The sequence below is a fragment of the Crassostrea angulata genome, chromosome 4 (assembly GCF_025612915.1).
Source record: "Crassostrea angulata isolate pt1a10 chromosome 4, ASM2561291v2, whole genome shotgun sequence".
NCBI lineage: Eukaryota > Metazoa > Mollusca > Bivalvia > Ostreida > Ostreidae > Magallana > Magallana angulata.
Window position 1 is genome coordinate 19201107 of NC_069114.1, and position 21861 is coordinate 19222967.

The following is a 21861-nucleotide window of genomic DNA, read 5'->3' on the forward strand; positions in this document are numbered from 1 at the left end:
TTGGATACTACATCCACCTTGGAAGATGGTGAAATAAAATTCAGTCTCCATACCAAACCCACTGATTCTCACCTCTACCTCAAGCCTTCGAGTTGCCATCCTCCCCATACTTTTAGAGGAATTCCTAAAGGATTAACAACCCGAATCAGACGAATCTGTTCTTCTAATGAAATCTTTGAAGAACAGAGCAGAATATTGAAATCCCATCTGTGTAATCGAGGCTATAAAGCCCACACAGTTCAATCTGCAATTGATGAGATGATTACAAAAGACAGGAAAACCCTTTTACAATACAAAGAGAAAACAGACAAAAGCAGGGTTCCACTTGTCACTACATATCACCCCGCCCTTAAGAACCTCAACAGCATCCTTAGAAATAATCTGCCCATTCTTTACACTAACGAAAGAAATGGCTGATGTTTTCAAGGATCCACCAATGGCTGCGTTTAAACGCCCGAGGAACTTAAAGGATATGGTAGTGAGGGCAAGATTAGACAACCCGTTGCCAAATGGTGGTTTTAAAACATGTTCCGATGCCAGGTGCCTTTTGTGCAAACACAGCACCAACGCGGACAGTTTTAAAAGCCCCACCACGGGTCGCACATACAAGATATTTGGCAACACTTCTTGCCGCACAGACAACTGCATCTATCTCATCAGTTGCAAAGTCTGCTCTAAGCAATACGTTGGTGAAACAGGTGACCTCCGCAGAAGGATCAACAACCACCGCTCTACCATAAAGACCAAGAAGTCAAGGAGCCCGTCGGAGAACATTTTAATACAAGTGGCCACAAATGGGAAGACATGACAGTGGTGGTTATTGACCATAATCCTAATTGGACAGACGCGGAGAGGAAAAGCAAGGAAAAGTTCTGGATGCACAGACTCAAATCATTCAGACCTGATGGCATGAACAAACAAATGGACTTCACTAAAATGAACGTCTCATAGCCATATATCACCTGAAACCCACATAGTAATTCTATCTAATCTGTCAACTGCGCCTCTTTCATTTATTATTTTCTTTACTACCTTTTATTTGTAAATATTTTTTTTTCTTAATTTTATTCATTTATTTATTTATTTATTTTCATTTAATTTTATCTCTTTTTAATCAAAAATTCGAGTCTATATCATAAGTGCCGTACGAGTTAACAACGGGGGTTCAAATTTTCATTTATTAACTCGGACGTCAATTTTAATTAGCTAATTAACTTAATTAGGCGTGAAGTTGGCAGTCGATTGATTACTTTATAGCGATCGGCGACAGTATCAACACCTTTAAGAATGTGATCAAATGATGTGTATAATATAGCTGTTCTTTTTCATAGTTTCTTAAGTAGTTTAGTAGTAGCTTTAGATTTTGTTTTCTTTGTTTTTTACTCGTGTAATTCATTTTTTGGTCCTGAAGAAGGGACGGGTTGTCCCGAAAATTTGACAATTTCTATTGTTCGTGTCGTTAGCCATTTTTAGTGCTTTATATATATATATATATATATATATATATATATATATATATATATATATATATATATATATATATATATATATATATATATATGATCACCTTATAATACTCAAAAAATGATTCCTTATTACTTATTTAAATACAACTTTTACAATTATTCAATTTGACATATTTACGTTATTTTTTATTTGCATTATTATCTCAATCCCTTATTACACCCGAACTGCATGGTTGATGAACTGTATTGGGCTATACGTTACAAAATCGATTCGTAGTGTTATCACAGCCGACATTTACTGGTGTAGTGTTGACTGAGCCACGTCATGTATTCACCTCTGTGTAGCAGTATGTATCATGTGGAATGGATACTGTGTGAGTGATTGTTGGTAAGAGTATAGAGCAGCCTGAAGGTTCCCTGTCATCTGTTGACAGATCCCCAGGATTTCCCAGGAGATGTCTCTGAGTAGATAATGTACATACATCCCCTGATCATGGTGGACTAGGACCTGTAATTCATTTAAAGCTGCTTGTGATGATGTCGTATCAATGTGTCTGTAACACAAAAACTTTAGGAAATGTAACATTACAAACACTGGGATAGTTACTACAGATTTTTTGTTCTTTAGAGCAGACTGTTGTTCTGGTAATAGTTCACTGATATAGCAGATTTCGCGATTAAGGCTGATATCCTCTGCTACAGCCTGTCTGATCTTTGTAGACCAGGACTGTCCTCCTACAGACTCATTATACCTCTCTCTGTCTACGTCTCCCTTATACATCAGATATGGCTGTGCTAACTTGACCTTTGCCATCTCTAAAACAGATAAAGCTTCCCTGTATCTGAATATCTTGTAATAATACATGGCAATGTACAACATATCAGAAATATACCCAAACTTGGCTGTTAATTTCAGCATGTGACAGGATATTTTGTCTACAATATACAGCTGTTTATTGACACCTGTGAAAGTGTACATATTTTGTAATAGAAAAGCGGTTCGGTGAAGGACATAGGATGTACATTTCTGTAAGACCACAAGTTGATAATGTGTCATTGGCGACTCCACAAACTGTTCTATCATGTGTATGGTTTTGGTAGTATGGCACAGATTCCTAATTGCATGTACAACATTTAAGGACTCCATGACAGATACTACATCATAATCAGCTTCGGACATAATTATATTCTCATTTGTACAAATCGAAAGTCTAGGATTGTACAAGGCATCAATGATGTAGGGCCTAATAGAGGAACTCTCTAACAAACAGGCCAGACCTTTCTTGTACAACTCGTGTAACTGTAGAAACAATCTGTTTTGTGCTGAGCCATGAACCTTTGTCAGAAACAGGTTGTTTTGTGGGATGAAAAAGTTTGGACAGATTCCCTCATGCACCCATCTTAAGAGTAGCTTAAAGCAGACCCAGAAACCAGCCAAGAGATTTTGTGGACACCACTGAGGTAATGTGTTTTGTTGAATTGTCCAGAAAATTGTTGTCTTCATGTGATAAGAGCACAGCAGTTTATCTGTTTCTTCTGATTGTTGATTTACAACCTCTTTTAAGAAAAGTTTTAACAACCCATATGTCAAAAACTGACAGTGGTTCATTGAAGACACAAGTTTACATTCTGCACGAGAAAAAGAAATTCTCCATTCTTCATTTCCATGGGGTCCTAATGGATGTCCTATTGCTACGAAGTGACATCCATTTCTGACAATTTCATCAACAACTTCTGGATCAGGCCATGAGTGGCATCTGTGTGTCCAAGAGGAGGCAAAGGGAGGCCAAAAGTCACAAACAAAACAGTGAGCATGGTCGTAGTCATATCCTGCTATGTTACCACTAATACAGGGTCCATGTAGTGTAGAATAAGATGACATTAAGGAACTTGTTATCTGTAAGTATGTAGAACTAGATATATAGAGTCTATCATTCATTCTGACACATGCTGAATTGGCGTTTTTGCTTGCAAATGGTGTCAGTAACTGAAGTAAAGTGAATCCTGGTGGACTCTCAGAACTCTCAGAGAGAATCAAAGCTGTATTGGCTGTGTTGTAATACTCAGACTGAGACACGTCCATGATCACTCGGTGTTTGTTTGGCCAGTACATAAAGTCAAAATCTGATTCCTTCAGTCTGAATCCTTCTCTATAGCTTCCACTCAACATATACGTGCTCGTACCGTGATATGTGATTCGTCTACGGATCATCTCCGAGATGTCCATCATCTCCCTCCTCATGGTCACTTGTTGTGAGGTCCCCACTATCTGACACAGTACCACAAACACAGTCTCTGACATGTGTTGCATTCCCTCACATCTGTCGTTATTGAAATGTATATATTGGAAACTTATCTTTTTGTTTTTCATTCATATAATTCACAAATATCTACAAATCATCAACTGGAAGAAGTACTTCTATTGCTTAAATCTTTTATAAACTAAGATACCAATTTAATGCACTTACATTTGTGGGAGGAAAGACTCCATGTTCAAAGAATTAAAAAATCTGAGGAAATAAATGGTATTATGTTCATATACTACTCTGTCTTGAAAACGGAAGTTTGACATTTAAGGAAATAAAAAATGTTTGGATTAAATTTTGATGTAATTGAATGTATAAATGTACATGTATGTAAAGAATAAAAAAAACCCGCTAAACTCCAATTAGAAATAATGGTTTTCAGAGTAATAGCTGACCATAGGATTCATATTCCTACAGTTATGTCCTTCCTTTTTTTGGTTTAAGAAAAAGAATTAGTTTCAGACTAGACTTGTTCAGACTAGATTGTGAATTGTTCAGACTGCAATGTAAAGAAAAATCCAAATTAAAGTATGGCAATTCTATTATTAAAGTAAAAAATTAAATTTTTACCTTGTTTTATTCTCACCCAGGTGACCTTTTGTCATTGGTTTCTAGCCATCGTCGTGTGTCATTCAGGTCAAAACGTTACAATTTGAACTTTTTTTCAATACATGTACAGGGCCACTACAACCATCTTTGGTATTAAGCTTCTGTAGTGCAAGATGCAGGTAAATTTTGAAGTTTATAAACCTAGCTTCCCTGTCAGGGGCCTCATGGGCGTGACCAAATATCCAAAACACGCCAGGTTTTCGAAAAAAAACAATAATTGCTACTTCTGCATGCAATATGTGTGGGAGAAAAACCTAATGCATGGGTATAATGTTCATGTTTCTAAACTGAAATTTATGGTTCCAGGGTAAGGGGTTAAGGCCCTAGCGTTGGGCCAATATGGTCATGTTTTACAAATGTTTTAGTCTCCTCTACTATATACTAGTAGATCCCAAAAATACCCTGAATTGATGAACAACCTATCCAGAGAAAAGGGGTACTCTATATAAAATATTATGCAAAATCAAACTAGAACTGTCCTAATGGGACTAATACCCCCGCAAGACTAATTTCAAATGGGACAAAAATAAAGGTTTGGAACACATACAAAAAAAAAATTCTAGAATTGTAAAAAAAAAAATTAGTTAACAAAGAAAAATTAAAATCAAAATTGTCAGAATCTCACTGTAAATACATATCTATAACAGTAATACATTTACAAATGTATGTATCTGATGATATATTTTTTTTTTTAAATTTAATTGATTTAAAGAAAAACCAACAAAATGACAATAACCCCTCCCTTTGCAGTAAATGGAAATACTGGTAGCCAAGCAATGCTCATCTGTTGATAAAACTTTCAATATCTTTCTAATAAGAGTCTTGACACATGCAATTAGTTGCTTCAAAATTTCCTCACTTTCTCCTATGGCACAATGGAACTCCATATCAGAAAATTGATCCCATAGGACTATGATTTTCTTTGATGAGCTTGTTAAATTTAATAAACTCCCAAAAACATTACCATAATTACCATACTATGTGAAAATATGTAAAAAAAAAAAATTAAATATTACAAACAATTTTAAAATTACCAAAACACTACAATCATATCAGTAATTTTGAATTTCATTTAAATTAATGCCCAATAGGGTCACTTCATCAACTTACTTGACAAATAAATTTAAACAACCTCTAAAAATAGTTTAACTTCTTTATTAAAAATGATATAATTATTTATTTCCTTATAATGATAGAACTTTTTGTTTACATGAAACAGTTTTATAATAGCCCCAAAACCATCACCCATTTTACAGATTATCAATTTCCCCTAAACACATGCTCCATCTGAAACATGGCTCAGATAATGGCTCCCTTGGGACAAATGAATTCAGCCACACTTGTCTTTGATGTTCTTATTAGCTCCTAAGAATTTATCACTGACAAACAACAACTTTGCATTGTCAGTTGATAGAATACTTATAAAAGAATATTTTTTTTTTATTAATTAAGACATAAAGACAAAAAATCTCCATCTGGATGTATTTATATAAATATATTTTAGAGTGTTTTCTATTAATTAATTAATAAAATCTGTAAGGATTACCTCCCTTACTTTTCAACATTAGTGTACAATATATAGAATAAGGAAAATGAAAACTGTCATAAAATCATTAAATCTTGTCTGATCTCAAAAAAAATTGCAGGTGCACATCTTCAGATGGTGTTCAACATATGTACAAATTTTCAAACTGTTCCATGCAGTAATAAAAAATTCTATAGGGGGGACAAAGTTGCGTCTACAGACAGACGGACAGACGGACAGACAGACAGACGGACAGGGTGAAACCAATATACCCCCCTAAACTTCGTTTGCGGGGGTATAAAAATGAATACGTTAAACAGCTGGTATTTTTCGGAAAAAGTATCAAAAATCAAAGTCCAAGTAATATGCACAACTCTGATATAATTCTATATAAATGCAATTGAATGCAAAACAAAAACACCCCTTTTGAAAACCGTTGGAGATCTGTACAATATACTTGATACTCTTTTGGCAGCCGCCTGCCTGCCATTTTCATCACTTTACTAGTAGTAGCTGGATCTTTTTTACGGAAAACCTGGTTAAAAACCAAATGCATGATTATGATGTCTATGAAGCCCTTTTCCTAAATTGTAAACGGCCCCTTTTTTTACGATCAGTTATCTGTAGTCGCTTACTGGACGGTTCATATAGAATCTGACAAGACTGAAATCTTTATGAATCTGATAACTGTTCTTATTTTTAAAAACGTTTTTTACATGTATATGCATTGGTTAACAAATTTTAATTTAAAAATATCAACTTATATTTAAAAAAAAAAACTATCATAAATTAGGCGTATATAGTTTTTTTTGGTACTGTTGGTGGTAATTTTTTTTTCTTATCTCTTCCTTTCCTAAATGTTATAAAACATCTAGGATTGGCATCATTCAAGATATTAAAGACAGCATAAATTATTAAAAAAAGAGACTTGAGAAGGTATATTATTGACCAATGCAGGTAGCAATCTGAACATAAAACATTTTTAATAGTTTATGATGGTCCACTTTTCAAAGATAATGTACCTGCAAAATGAAACGTTAATTCCGACATTTATGTTTTTCTTAACTTACTACAGGCCATATTTTATTTCAACTTTAAGAATTTCACATTTTAATGAAATTAGTGGTTAAAGAGTAACAGGTATTTATCTATAACATGAAAATTGAACATTGCTAGGTTTTAATGCATGTTATGAAACAGCAAAACAAATTTTAGCTTATAATATGCATGTACTTGATCAAAGAACACCTTTTACACTTTTAACAATGTAAAAACACCTGTTCACTGTCCAATGAGATTACAATTTCATTCACTCTTTGACTTAAATACACGTCAAAATAAGATTGGAATAATAAATGTATGTCCACTCAACAAAGGTAATGACATATTTGAACACAAATGTATCTGTATCCCATAGTAAAAGACCGTAATATAAGACTGGAACCTTGTATGTTGAATGAACTTTCCTAATAAAAAACAACCATATTATTCAATTCAATTCAATAACTTTGTTAACTCCTTTAATATATGATTGTTTAAACAATAAAATGCTTTCTTTTGTGATTCATTCGGGATATGAAGGTAGCAACATTGCAGAAAAAATACATAACCCCCGTTAGTGGGTTATGTAATTTTTTCTGCAATGATCGCTACCTTCATTACCCGAATGAATCATCAAAGAAAGCATTTTATTGTTTATATTAACATCTTTCTTTTAGTCAATTGATAAATTGATTATGAAAAGTAAGTAAAATTCACTAAATTACTGTTAATGTACGTAAGTACGTTAGCTAAAAGAAACAGCCAAATCGTCTCCTGTGAGACTTTGAGTCTGACGTCTTCATGATTATTTCGTGCAGTCCGTGATTTTTCCTATGTAGTTGCAGGTCTCGACCAATCGATAAAATGGGCGTGTCAATTTTGGTCCTGTCACTTTCTTCTCAGTTTCAGCCGCTGTAGATTTCAACCAATTAATAAACGGGGCGTGTAGATTTCAGTCTGGCTGTTTTTATAGAGCTATGAATTAACTATAAGTTTCCGTAAGAAATAGAGGGAATAATCATTGGTAGATGTAAATATATCAATGTAATTCACAGCTTCTATTTGTACCTGTCATTTTAGTTAGACTGTATAACATAATAATAACTCAATAAATCCAATGAATATTTCATAAATTTTAAAACCCATTTTGAAGATAAACTTATGAATATTCATGTACATGTAGGGTGTTCATCGATTCCATCCTTTGACACTGTCTTTGAATGTTCTCTCCACTCGCCTTTCCACCAGAAATATATATCACAGCTGTGGGATATCTTGATTGCTGGACAATAATATACAAGGTCTGTATCACAGTCTTCTTATTGTGGCACAATGCTTCACTGGTAAGGATTAAACTCCATTCAATCTTCACTAGACACGGCATATTAGTTCAAACATTCATATTTTCAACAAGAGCATCCACCATATCATCAATAGTCAATGGTTTTTGAAGCATTGCTGCAATTGAAATGTAAACATTCATGTATGCTGTAAAGTCACCTCTTTGATATCATAATCTTAGAATTTGTCTTTGTATGATGTTAGTGAGAATTATTAATATCAGTCAGATTTTACAATTCTAATAGAAGTGTCAAATATTGGATTGCTTCAGCTCTTATATTGATCAGAATGGGACTATCTCCAGTAAAATTTAAAGGGAAAAGATATATGCCTGTAAATCAATTTTGTATGAAGATATATCAAACACATTGCCATGTCCTGATATTTCTCCATTTAGAACTGAATTTGGCTTTCCGACAGTGTACTTTCAATACATAGAATATTAGTCTTTTCATTGTTAGATATCATAATAGTAAAATTTACTATAACTGTGGCAGCACTGGCTGAAGTTACGTCTTGATTTTCATATAAAAAGACATTGAGATTTTGATCCTTGTACATGTGCTTACCATTGATTAAATCTTTGGGTGGAATCTCTCCTCCGTGAGCTAGGACCTCCCTTCTGAAACGCTCACCCATTTCTCTGTGAAATAAGTTGTGAATATATCTTTATAAAAATCCACTTCATTGTTACATAATTCTTTTTTGTTTGTTTGTCAAAAGACATGTACATGTATACATGTATGTGTGTGTTCATGTATATGTACTGGTATATTTTGATATCTACGACTAGAAGACATGCAAAATATATATTTCAATTTCAAATTTCAGAAACAGTATCAACTGTATGAAATTTGCATTTTTTATTGAAAATATTGAAGATACTGCAAAACTGTGTAACCTAATTCAATTTGAATTGCTTCTGAAATAATGTGAGTCAGGTAGTCTAACTGCAGCTAACTATGAACACCTGAGTATGGTCACCCACCTGTCTAGGGGATCTTCCTTGAAGCACTGCTGCCAGATTTCTGATGCCACCGCCCGGGACATCAAGTAGGAGTAATAGCGGGCTCCATAACCATTCAAGTGGCCGATGCGCAAGTGGGGAGCCTGAAAGTTAAAAAATATCATATCTTTCAAAAACATGTATACAGTGTATGTTTGTTTAGTTTGTATCAATATTGGTGTATTAAATTTTCATTTTGCTTATACCGTACTCTAATTTATCCTACACATTCCTAACCAACATAATATCTTTTAATTCTTTAGGTTTATAGTATATGTACTATTGAAGAGGAAGAGAATGTACTGTATGAATTTACTGAAATGTAGTTTCCACTTACGGTGCCTTCCACATAGGGTACCCCCATGTACTGGTTGTGGATTTCTGCGTACAGCTCAGTGGTAGACTTTTCCAGAGGGTTCTTCCCATGAAGCTTCTGACTCAGCATGGAGTACACTATCTGAACTTGCATTTCCTAATAAAATGGAAAATCTTATTGATCTTGGTACAACATTCTATTGTATATAATATCTAACAGCATGGATGGAGTACAGTATCTGGACTTGCTATTTCTGTCTCCTTGCTTCAGGCGATTTATTTTCCTACAGATTAGTTGACATGCAACATACATGTACCTTTATAAAAGTTTAAATTAACATGTAGATTTTATTAGAAAAAAACCAAACATTGAAATACTGCGTGGAAAACATAAAGGAAGAAATAACTCTTAGCTATCTACATGTAGCTATCTTTTCCGAGCCTATTTCTAATGAAATATTTTTAATACTTACAGTGGCTGAAAACATATTGCTTGCTTTACAATACTTCTTAATGGCTTCCATGGGTAACAGTTCTCCTGTTCGAAAATGTCTAGCAAACAAACTGATTACCTAAAGAAATGAAAAAAAATAAAAATAAAAACAAACAAATGAAAATGATGGAAAAAGCAAGTCCATACGGATGCATTGTGTTTGTTCAATAATTCACAGATTAATCTCACCCTTGGGTCTGTAGCAAAAAATTCCATAAATTCCGAGGGAACTTCAGCAAAATCAGTCGGACACCTGGTACCTGTCAATAAAATATCCCCAAAAAACTTCAGCAACAAAGATTAGGATAGCCCCAACGGAAAATTTTACAATATATAAGCCAACTTTCTCTACTCAAGCACTCTTTCCCCACAGTCATCTTACACCATCTAACGGTACATACTGTAAGTATATCACCATAAATAGATAAACCTGATAATTATGATTGAATGTGTCAGTGCCAAAGTAAAGTAAAGTAAAGTAAAGTAAAGTTAACATGTGTAAGGTATTTGTTTTCATTAATTGAATTTGTAATTGTTACTTTTAATAATTTTATTTTTGAAATTGTTGGAAATAAAATGAATTATGAAAAAAAGATGAACCTGTGACATGCTGATACTTGGTTCTGCCCAGCATGGAGTGCATGGCATGGCCAAACTCGTGGAACAGGTTCCTCATAAGGCCCGGGGTCAGCAGTGTGGGGATGTTACCGCTGGGCCGGTTCAGGTTACAGTTCAAAACCACGATAGGGAGCTGATACGTTCCGTCGTCTTGTTCTCTCCCGCCACGTATTGTACAGTGGCAGTCCTACAGAGTGAGAGAAATCAGACTCAAAAGTTGTACTAGATGTGTACTGTGGTGAAAACCTTTTATTGGTACTGTAATAAACGTACATTGAATTAGCACTGATCTTTTGATTTGTTATAATCCACTAATGTTAAAACATGCTAATGCAAGATTGAAACAAGTTAACATGGAAGTTTCTTGTCTATATCAACGCTAATCTGTAGATGTGAAAAGAACTATAGTTGATAAGGGCCTAAAATGGCCCCCTAAAATGAACATCATTTTTTTTCACTGTACTCAATGATAAGCGTATGCCTAGAGTGACTAAACCTTAGTATCCAGTAAATTAGTATGCGAATACAAAATCAAATGATATATCATTTCCATTTTGCTTGACGATGATTAATATGAAGCTCTTACCATCATGTGTTTTCCAGGTCTGTCAAACAGGTCACAGTAGATATAGCCCAGCACTCCCTCTGTTCTGTGAACAGCTGCCTGTGTCAAATCAACAGAATATGTAAACTTTTATTCGCAACGACTTTATTTCACAAAATACTATAGATAAACTAATTTGCCATGACTAGTTTTCGCGACCAAGCTGTATCTCCACCGGTGATTTTATTACACTCTTAGGACAAGGACTGGTTTTCTGTGAGAAATATTTGCGACTACAACACGAACCTTGCAAAAATTTCGCGCGCGTGAATAAAGGCTCTTTTAAACCAAATTGTGCATGTAATAAAAATCTTGTAACTTTGCTACAACTATTATTGCATACTGGTAAATGTGTACTTGCTCAATTTAAAGTGATCACATTAAAATCTGTGGGGGTCAATTTTAATGGAATGACAGTGTTTCAAAGGATCTGACATGGGCTCATAATTTTGTAGATTTACTTCTCAGATTAATAAATTAGGTTTCATTATTCATTGAAAATGCTTATCCATGAATTTTGAGCCACCACAAGCTTGAAGAATTCTTCAGTATATACCAGTTTATAGACATCATTGGACCATAATTCCCCATTCTGTGGCTCCAGGGCCTGTAGCGACACATCATACAAACTCCTCAGCACAATGTTTATCCCCTCCATACAGTTCCCCAGCGAGAAGTAGGGTGCAAACTCCTCACCGCTTATGTTGTATCTAAGTAGAATAATGCCACAATGCATGTCAATCAGTAACTCATAAATTTACCTTAAAAAGTTAAGAATACATGATATTTGGCAGAAATTGATATTTAGCAGGATAGGATACATGTAGATCTGATTTCAAACTGGTTAATTTTTTAATGTACCTAATAACATAAATAATTGCATGGCGTTTAGGGGTAGCAATTTTACCCCCAAAATAAATGCTAACCAAATGCTCATGCAGCCAAATGTAATATGTTTACAGTATTTTGATGGTAAATAAATTTTACTGACTTGAGATGTCGCCCAAGGGCGGAGTAATATGGAGTATCCCATGGTCTTAGCACCTGCAATAATACAATGTACTGTGTGAAAACATGCAAAAATCAGCATTGATAAACCAAACCAGACGTTTGTAAACCATTGTATTTTATTTTAACTCTATCCTTTTATGAACAAATACACGAACATGAATTGTCTCTCTGCTGTTACCTTGTCGTTACTCGAGGCTTTCTCCTTCTTCAGCTTCAAAAGTTGCTTGTGTTCTTTTTCAGCTCTGAGAGGAAAGCATAGAAATATACATATGCAATTTGATAATAATTTTGACAAAATGCTTTCCATACATGTATGTATAATTATGAAAATACAGATCTACCTGCCAAGATAAGTGTACAATCTTTTACTCCTTAGTGCTAAAGTACTTACCGGTAGGTACATGTAGTTATAAAACAAATAAATAAGACATTTACTGTTTATCTGAACTGGTACTTACATTGGTTTAATCCTTTCTGAGAGAGCATTCAAAAATTCCTCTGCCATTTCTGAAGACACAAGTGAAGATGCATGTTTAAAGACAACAGTGCTGGACTGAAAGCCATATATAATTTTGGTATTTAATGGGTTTGCTTTAAACTTCTAAAGCATGATAAGCACATACATAAATATATGTAAAATTGTTGGAACGTAGTCCAACTAGAGATATTCCCTTCATTAATTACTGATTTTATTAAGAATTTACCTGGTGTTTCAGCCAGTGTACCCTTCAGGGCTCGGTGAGCAAAGGAGGGGAACCCAGCAAGTGTGGCCAGCTTATGACGATTCAAAATCAGAGCATCCAACAGCCTGGCCTGGCTCTCCATGGGATAATGATACACTCTGTAAGCTGCCTCTCTCACCTACAAAACAACAAATGGTTCTTCTTTCTTAAAGGCATCTTCTGTTGCAAAAATTCATGGATTTATGAATTAAAACACATGAAAAGGTAATGTGTGATGTACAGTGTATCCATCGCACATGATCTTCTCACACATGTACATTGTAGTTTGATTTCTTGCAGTTTGATTTAATAGAATCAACTCTTAATACATGTACTGTAATCCATCTTTTGTCTCCCAATCTTGTTTGATATGTTTGATCACAAAAATAAAGTCACCCTGAGCATATTTATGACTGTTTAAATTCAAAATTATAAAAGTTGCTGAAAATAAAAGTTGATTTACAGTACACATTTTGTTCATAAGAATCATACCTGATCATTCCAGTGGTCTAGATGAGCTCCACTTACAACCACGTTATCTCCATCCAGATTAAAGCTGTAACAGGAAAATTAATAACAGCATGAACCTACATATAACTATCTGTGACTTCAAGCAAAATTTCAAATACTGTAGAAGCACATATTTACGCATCTTTGCTAGCCAAGGGTGACGATCCACTTTGTTTCTCTATTCACCCAGGATCATCACCCTTGGCTAACAAAGATGTTGAATAGAGAAACACAGTGGATCATCACCCTTGGCTAGCAAAGATGATATTTTCGTTGGGTTAAAATTTGAATTTGTTGTTTTTAACCAAATACAATTTCACTGGCATTTAATTTCGTCATATATCGTAATCCCTAAAATGTATCATGTATTGACTCTGTATTTATTAATGCTTGGGTTAAAAATTCGCCATGGATTTGATTTTGTTGATTTATACTGCCAACGAAAATAACAAAATTAAATCCTCCACGAATATTTCTGCTTAATATACAGTTACATGACCCACAAATAACAAATAACACAAACCTGTGTTCACATACATGAACATAATTGTATGAAAGGAAAAAATAAGACAAAACATCAAAGCTTTTACAATGTAAGTGGAGGATTTCTCACATACTCCAAAGTATCGATAGTTACCATGGCAATAAATATTCATAGCAAGCAATCGATGGTTTCTTGCTGCTTTTTACACCAATGTGTAATAATGTTTGCAAACAAATGAAATTGGTGACTGTGCATGAAAGAACTGTGCATAAAGCTATCAATTACACAAATAATTGGCAACTGTGCATGCCTAGACTTGACATAAAACGCTTTAAAATGTCTTAAGAGAAATGATACTAAGTAAGGCGTGCCTACCAGTGTCTGAGATGGTCTGGTAGCTGGTCCTTGGGGATCTCCACTGATGCGTGGCACCCCTCCATAAACATGTTCCCCATCATTATAACATTCTCTGATAACTTCACATAGGTTTTCTTCTGTTAAAGCAAACACAAACCAAAAAAAAGCATTAAGATTGATCAGCACTATATATAAAAGATTCTTAACATTAATTGCTGCATAAGGAAATAACTTTTGTTGATGCGAAATTAATTTATTCTGAACATAAAGTCATAAGGCCTAAAAAAAAAAAGTTGTGTGTTTCGGGTAACCCGACCTAACCTACAAAAATGGCCCGATCCTACCATTTTTAGATGTCTGATTTTATCCGATTGTGAATTTTATATTATTTCCGTTAAAAAATACGTTTTTAAATATGAAACAAAGAAACATTCTTAGGATTCATGCAAAAAAAATATGATAAAATATAAAAAAATCCCTACCTACGTAACATAATTTTTTCATCAGTGTTACCCTAAACGCACAATTTTTTTGTTAGGCCTAAGACCAAGAGGTATAATTGTTAACTTTATCATGGTATAACTGTACGTACCTTACTGTCTGACAGATGACAACCACTCAGGTCAAAGTCAAACTTAAATAGGTGTCCTACACGTTGGTCTACTGCGTCCATTGGGACTACATCTTCTCCTGACTCTAGTACTTCCTTCAGGACATTATAAATGGCTGTGTTTGTATTCAGACTTAACAGAAAAATAAAGAGCATTACAACAAACCTATTACGTTTAGTGTGTAAAATATTTTGCAGAATTTGGATTTTCAATAAGTCAGTGGGGATTTGATTAGGCGCATTTCTAAATTGATATATTTATACATATGCAAGCATAGAATTTGACAATGAACTTTATATAGCGGAAGCTGCTTTTGGCCAAAAAAGCTAAATAGATTACACAGCTAAATGTAATACATTTACAGTACTTTAGAAGGTTAGGTTAATTGTAAACAATTGGTACCGTAATCTTCAAACTAGTGAAATTAATCTTGCTATTTACAACTGACATCTTGGCACAGTAAAACGTCACTTGCATTCTGTTAATCATTTTTCTCATTAGCATTCTTTTTGTAATAAAATGTATTATAGTAATCTGTAATTGTCTGTTCCATACCTCTCTACAACGTTTGATAAGTTAACTACCGCATACTCTGCTGCAACTCTAAAATCATGGTCTGGATGGGATACTCTCACAAATTCTGCCTGCATTGGATAAAACAGCAATCACAAATCTACATACATGCATGTTCATAGATTTTATATTTACTGCAAATAGGTGTATCTTTGTATCTCATGTCAGTGATTTGAGAAATAAAGTAGTCAACTCTTGCTAAGAAAAGGCAAATCACATATAGCTACATACATGTAAACGTATGTCTTATAAAATGTGTAAAAATGCAATAACATTTTTGTATAATGTGCCTTTTATCATGTTCATGGTTGTACAGATGGCTTAGAGAGAAACAAAATCTTACCATATCTGCAACACAGCAGAGAGTATTTGACATTTCGTCGAATATGGTGACGATTTTTCGCTTTCTGTTTGGTGATAGTGCCTCCACCACAAGGCGGTCCACCTCATGTTCCACTGAATTTCTCAACAAATCAAATCCTACCTGAGACGTCAGCTCTGGTATGAGAAACAATCCCTGAGAACATCAAAACGGCAAGTTTAATCAATATATTGACATTCAGTGATTACGTTTGGCAAAATAAAGTAAATCTTCATTTTTTGAGACCAAAATGCAGTATGCAGGCTTTCCATTTTTTTTTTTATGAGAGAATCTGAAAGGGAGAATAACTCAAAATTATCTTTTAATGTTTTTGAGAATAGAATTTTGGGTTATTCCTGTTTTCAATATATGCCTATGAAATTAATTAATGTCTTAAATACTGAATTCTAATTTTTGAAGAAAAAAAAATTGAGGGGTGGCAGTGTGTTCAACTCAAGAGTGGAACAAAATATCATTTATTTACAATATTGATAATTAGCGCATTTATGTAATTTATTTTAACGGAAGAATTCAAATATTATTACCTTATTTTCTTTGCTAGTAGAGTCCCAGTCAGTTTTCTTTGGAGCAGGAATGGAGTTGAACACTGATCCAAGTGGTGACAAGGTGGACACATATTTCTGTGCACCACCGAAGGCACCCATTAATGCCAAGGACCTTTTACTTAATAGCCTCATCTTTCTTTTTATCTGTAAAATAAAATTAACAAAACAATTACATGTATGTATGATAAGTACTACAGTAAAGTGGCAAATGTAAGGCACATCTTTAAAAATGTTTTACCAAAGTTCCACAAATGTTTTACCAAAGTTCTACATATACACTCTGATATGCAGTTCACATAACTTTTAAAAATAAAAAAAAAACACATCAGAATTCACTGTAAAGTATTGAACTAATTTTAAAATGAATAAAGGTCATAACTGGAATAAAATAAAGTGAAAATGAATGTTGCAAACCTGGATCTACACGAGCTTTTAGCAACAAAGTTCATCTCGTCCCCGGTCTCAGCTTAAGATTTCAGATTTTGTAACTCAAGGGCGCAGACATCTTGTTCTTTTTAATTTTTCAAATGTAGAGCCCGATCAAATAGTTTATATATCATAAATAAATATCTTGAAATTTAGAAGTCTGGACTCGTGACATATTATGAAGTATTTCAATGTTGTGTCTTATATGAGTAGATCCATTAAAAAATTGCAATCATAATGATTCGAATGATTTTAATATTATTGATCGAGATCGCGATGCAGAATAAATTTATGCGACTGAGTTCTCGCAAAAACTCACGAGGGTGACCTGTCACAAACGACGATGGCTGCCGCTAAGTTATCATCAGATATTTTAGAAATAATATTTTCATATTTGAGCATATCCGATCTTAGGAACTGTTCACTTGTGTGTAAACCCTGGTACAAATATTTAAACGATGAAGATAACGATGTGTGGCGATTTCATTGTGTGAGAAAACTAGCCGAGGAGGCATTAAAATCTGACTTACTGAAAAACGTTCCAACGTATAAAGCAAAGCTTCGAGCATTTTACCATGCATGGAACCCTAATGATTGTTCAAAAAACATGTACGTTAAATCCAATGGGTTCTCGGTGCATCGGAACCCCATCGCACAAAGCACGGACGGTGCACGGGGTAAAATAGGTTTCCGGTCGGGCCGGCATTGCTGGGAGGTGTGGTGGGAGGGGCCACTGGGAACAATCGCAATGATCGGACTTGCCACAAAGTATGCTCCTCTTTATTGTCATGGATATGTAGGATTACTCGGTGGGAACGACCAAACATGGGGATGGAACTTGGTGGACAATTTCCTACTACACAATGGGGATAGCCAGGGAAATTATCCCACAGTGAACAATGCACCAAAATATCAGGTGATGGGACACATGTGCAACTTCAGTAGCATCCTCTCAACGATGAACAATTCTTTCACTGTGCATTGCTTTCCTCATTTATTATTGTCAAGTCATTTACATCAATTATGGAATCACTCTAGATAGAATGTTCTATCGTTAAAATCATAGATGTCCTACGGACCCGGTTTAACGATAGAATTCATCCAATATACTCGCTTCGTAGCAAATAAAAAATTTATATCGGCTGTATCTCGCATAAATTTTCATATGATTAGTCTCAAATACCTACAATGTTGCTCTTTTATAATCCCATATTTCCACATTAACTGTTTTTACAACGAAATCGCTGCCACTTTTAACATCACGTTTGAAAATTCGCTGTTTATGGTCGCCATGTTAATGATAAAATCCGAGACATTCTGAATGCAATTTTTCGACAAAATGGCAGGCAAATTCAAACGTGTATTTTAACAAGATGCCTTGGTACGACTCATTAAATGGATAATTTGTGGACTAAACTACATATGCATGTTCAAAAAGGTTTGTAATGTATAAAAATGTGTTTTTCCCCTGCAGATTATTTTTAACAGACTTAAAATCGACGCGAAGCTGATCCGCTTCGCGGCTGATACATTGCAAGTATATGGGACGAATTCTTAGTACTGTGACCTGAACGTAGCCTGGTCACAGTAAGATTTTTCTTTCTGGAATCACTCATGCCAGTTATGGTTGTTGAATTGTAAATGTTTAAGTACATAATCATACGTTTTATTTCTCTTTGCAGGTTGGAGAAAGAATACGAGTGATACTGGACTGTGAAGACAATACATTAGCATTTGAAAAGAATTATGAATTTTTAGGTAAAGGACAAGCTGAGTGTGTAAATATAGATTATACATTGGATGTAATCCTATATTCATCATAATTATATATATAATGTCATATCAGCATGAAATTTAATAGTCCAATATTAGCTCAGACTAGTGGACTCACTTTGAGCCCAACATCTAATAAGTAAAGATTTATTGAAAGATTTGATATTCTATTCGACTTTTACTATTAAAATTAAATATCTTTCCGCTTTACTATTATCAGATTGCAGATTATGAACCATAAATAGGAATTTCATTCTTTCAGTATTGATATTTAATAATCGATTATTTAATTTGATTTTAATACGAAACTCATTAGAGGTAACTGTTTCTCTTATTGTAGGTGTAGCTTTCCGTGGATTACCCGACACCCCCCTTTATCCTTCCGTGTCAGCAGTCTATGGAAATACCGAGATCTCAATGGTTTATCTAGGTCCTCCACTTGACGGATAACATTAGCCTCACCCCCCTAGCACAACTAACCAATGCGAGTGGATGTAAGGATTTGTTCAAGGCCTACAGGGAGATTCACGTCTCTGTTGAAAAGAGGCTGTGCATTTCATGAACATCATATAGGTAGCTTGGATATTACTGTGAGGCCTACGTCAGAAGCAGTGATGAGAATTGTGCAAGTTTAAACCGAGATTTCCATGTTACTTTTGCTGGACCAAAAGTAGTGAATATATTATATAATTATCCAATCTGTGCGTTTACATTATTGCTGCTGAACAAAGAGTGGATAATAACCCAGATGAGTGCTTACATCAATCTGAGTGTGAATACATGTGTATGTGTGTGTAAATGTTGATATGTAGTGTATAAGCATGTGTTTTTGTGTCTTGACCGATTTTTTTAAATTGATTGTTATTTTGAGCTGTGTTGTAGCAGTATAAACAATATCCATTTTTAAAAATCTCCTTCATATCCTGATGCTCAAACTCTGTAATCATGTTTTATTTATTATTAAGATAATGCAAAATGGAAAACAGTAAAAAAAAAAATAAGAAAGAAAAAAGATTTATGATCACTTGTTGCTTACCTTAGATTTAAAAAAAAAAAACCCAGAATAATCATGTCAGTAGATAAAGAAAGGATAGTAGTTTGCTTCAGAATAATGCATTCTTTTCAGTTGCTTCAAGTTTTTTAAGTGCTGAACAAATTTTTCCAATTGCTTGTAGTGAAATACTTGTCTGAAAAAAAATTCATTTGAAAATTAAGCAAAAACGAAAACCAATTTGAATGCCTAAGGAGTTATCCTTCTCGATGTTCAGTCCTTTTTAAAGGCACATTGGAACAATTTAAAATGTTGCTATGATTGATAAAAACTACACATAAATGGTATTTTTGAATACTATAATAAGTAGACATTGTAAAGTTCTATGATTTGTAAAACAAGTTATTACTGGTACAAGTATTCTATAAATACCCATTCATAGTTGTTTTGTTCCAAAATTCAATTTAATTTTGTAGAAAAAAAAATGTGATTGTTAGATCTAAACAAATTTGGAAATTTTTTATTTACAATAAGTTTCTGGCCATTAAGTTTGTTCCATTAAGGATCCATATTTTTCTTCAATAGACCACTGTTACAAGGAATAATAAGTTTTTTACCAAATATGCTAAAAGAAAAAAAATGGTTTTGATGATAGTTTGGCTGCATTTGAAAATAGGAAAGCTGAAATTAAATCTCACAACTTTTCAATCCCACTCAAATATCACAAATGCATTGTTGTTTAAGTTGGTTACCACCCTTTTTCTACACATATTTTCTACGTCCCAATTCTGTGCACTGACGTTTCAATCAGCCCCAATTAATTTTTCGTACATTTATCTATTCACTTATTTTGAAGAAAGAAAATATTGCAAAACATTGCAAAGAGCTGTTTTAGTGCTAAATGCATATGGGGAAAAGTGGTAATCAAAAAGTAATTGTAAAAACATTTCAGATATAGATTTTTATTACAGAATAAGAAATAGAAAATTTTTAAAAAATATTTGATATATATATGCACAAATATATTTATCGGTAATAGATACTTTTCTTATGTAGGACTGGCAAATCTTGAATATTCATAAGAAAAAATGCATGGAGAATTGTAATAGAAAAAGCAGTAGATACTGTTTAATAAGATCATTTTCTTACATATATGTTAAAACACATTAGGAAATATTGTTAAAGATCATTTTCTTACATTAGGAAATTGTATTTACTCAAACATGTCAAACTTTGCAGCTAAGCTGAACTGTTGTTTTAAAAGAAATTTTTAATCATTACATAAAATTAATATATTCTTCCCTACATTTTCAGAAAGACATTCATGTGAGTTATTATTTTCGTTTCCTTTCTGGTGGCTATTTTATAGTGCTATATACATGATCTTCATTTTTGTTTATAAATGTGCTGGATCATGTCAATATGCTGAACATGTGTGTAATTTTTTTTTTTACATGTTTTAGCCCTCGACAATTATAGATGTACATGTATATGTAAACGGTGCGAATGAGAAATTGATGACTGCCCAGTGCATATATATGTATACGTGTGTAGCAATTTAAATGAGTGGATATGAATGAATTGATGGATGATTGAGAAGAATAAATGATTAGAAAGAAGGAATAAACGTCAGGTAAAAGTTATGATGTCAGGCATATAATGGTACAACTTTGTATTGTATACAGTATGTGAAGACATTGTACTATTCTATGAAGTTTTGAATAAATTTCTCAATAAATTTTAATAGAAATTTTCGTACTCGATAGCTTTGAAGAACTGATGAGAAACCAAGAATTAGGCCTGTAATTTAGCTGATACAGTAATACTCTATACAACATATGGATATTGTGAGATTGGAAAACCTTATGATATTGAAACTTTTGATACTATAATCATTCATATTTTCACAGAGAAATAAGAACTTATGAATGTGTTGAAATTGACCTTGTTTTCTTTTAGTTCAATTCGATGATTAACTTGAAGAGGTTGGGTGGTCAACCAATTAGCCATATGATCTACCTTAAATTTTTAAGATATGATTTTTTAAGCCATAAACAATTATTTAGGAAAGAAACGTTTCATGTAGTTTAGCTTTAAAATCTGAATTTATACAGAGCTATTCTTCTTTTTCAGGAGACCAATATAGTTAAAA

The 21861-nt window shown here is 33.7% G+C and overlaps 3 protein-coding genes across 3 annotated transcripts; 1 reads left to right on the top strand and 2 right to left on the bottom strand.

Annotated features, from left to right (window-relative positions):
* Window positions 1-1797: 1797 nt before the first annotated feature.
* LOC128180341 (uncharacterized) lies at window positions 1798-4199 on the bottom strand. The gene is made up of 2 exons (XM_052848372.1): window positions 3935-4199; window positions 1798-3787 (listed from the first exon to the last, which is right to left on the bottom strand). The coding sequence occupies exons 1-2, from the start codon at window positions 4036-4038 to the stop codon at window positions 1798-1800; spliced, it is 2094 nt and encodes a 697-aa protein (XP_052704332.1). The 5' UTR covers window positions 4039-4199.
* A 2869-nt stretch (window positions 4200-7068) lies between these two features.
* LOC128180342 (mitochondrial intermediate peptidase-like) lies at window positions 7069-17049 on the bottom strand. Its single transcript, XM_052848373.1, has 20 exons — window positions 16934-17049; window positions 16499-16663; window positions 15936-16109; window positions 15575-15663; window positions 15001-15151; window positions 14427-14545; window positions 13550-13613; window positions 13040-13196; window positions 12794-12842; window positions 12514-12577; window positions 12316-12368; window positions 11881-12034; window positions 11307-11384; window positions 10703-10907; window positions 10292-10362; window positions 10083-10181; window positions 9632-9766; window positions 9277-9398; window positions 8858-8931; window positions 7069-8405 (listed from the first exon to the last, which is right to left on the bottom strand). The coding sequence occupies exons 2-20, from the start codon at window positions 16649-16651 to the stop codon at window positions 8338-8340; spliced, it is 2079 nt and encodes a 692-aa protein (XP_052704333.1). The 5' UTR covers window positions 16652-16663; window positions 16934-17049; the 3' UTR covers window positions 7069-8337.
* A 200-nt stretch (window positions 17050-17249) lies between these two features.
* On the top strand, window positions 17250-21459 carry LOC128181681 (F-box/SPRY domain-containing protein 1-like). Its single transcript, XM_052850162.1, has 3 exons — window positions 17250-17861; window positions 18628-18703; window positions 19059-21459. Exons 1-3 carry the CDS (start codon window positions 17289-17291, stop codon window positions 19166-19168), a joined length of 759 nt encoding a protein of 252 aa, XP_052706122.1. The 5' UTR covers window positions 17250-17288; the 3' UTR covers window positions 19169-21459.
* The last annotated feature ends 402 nt before the right edge of the window (window positions 21460-21861 follow it).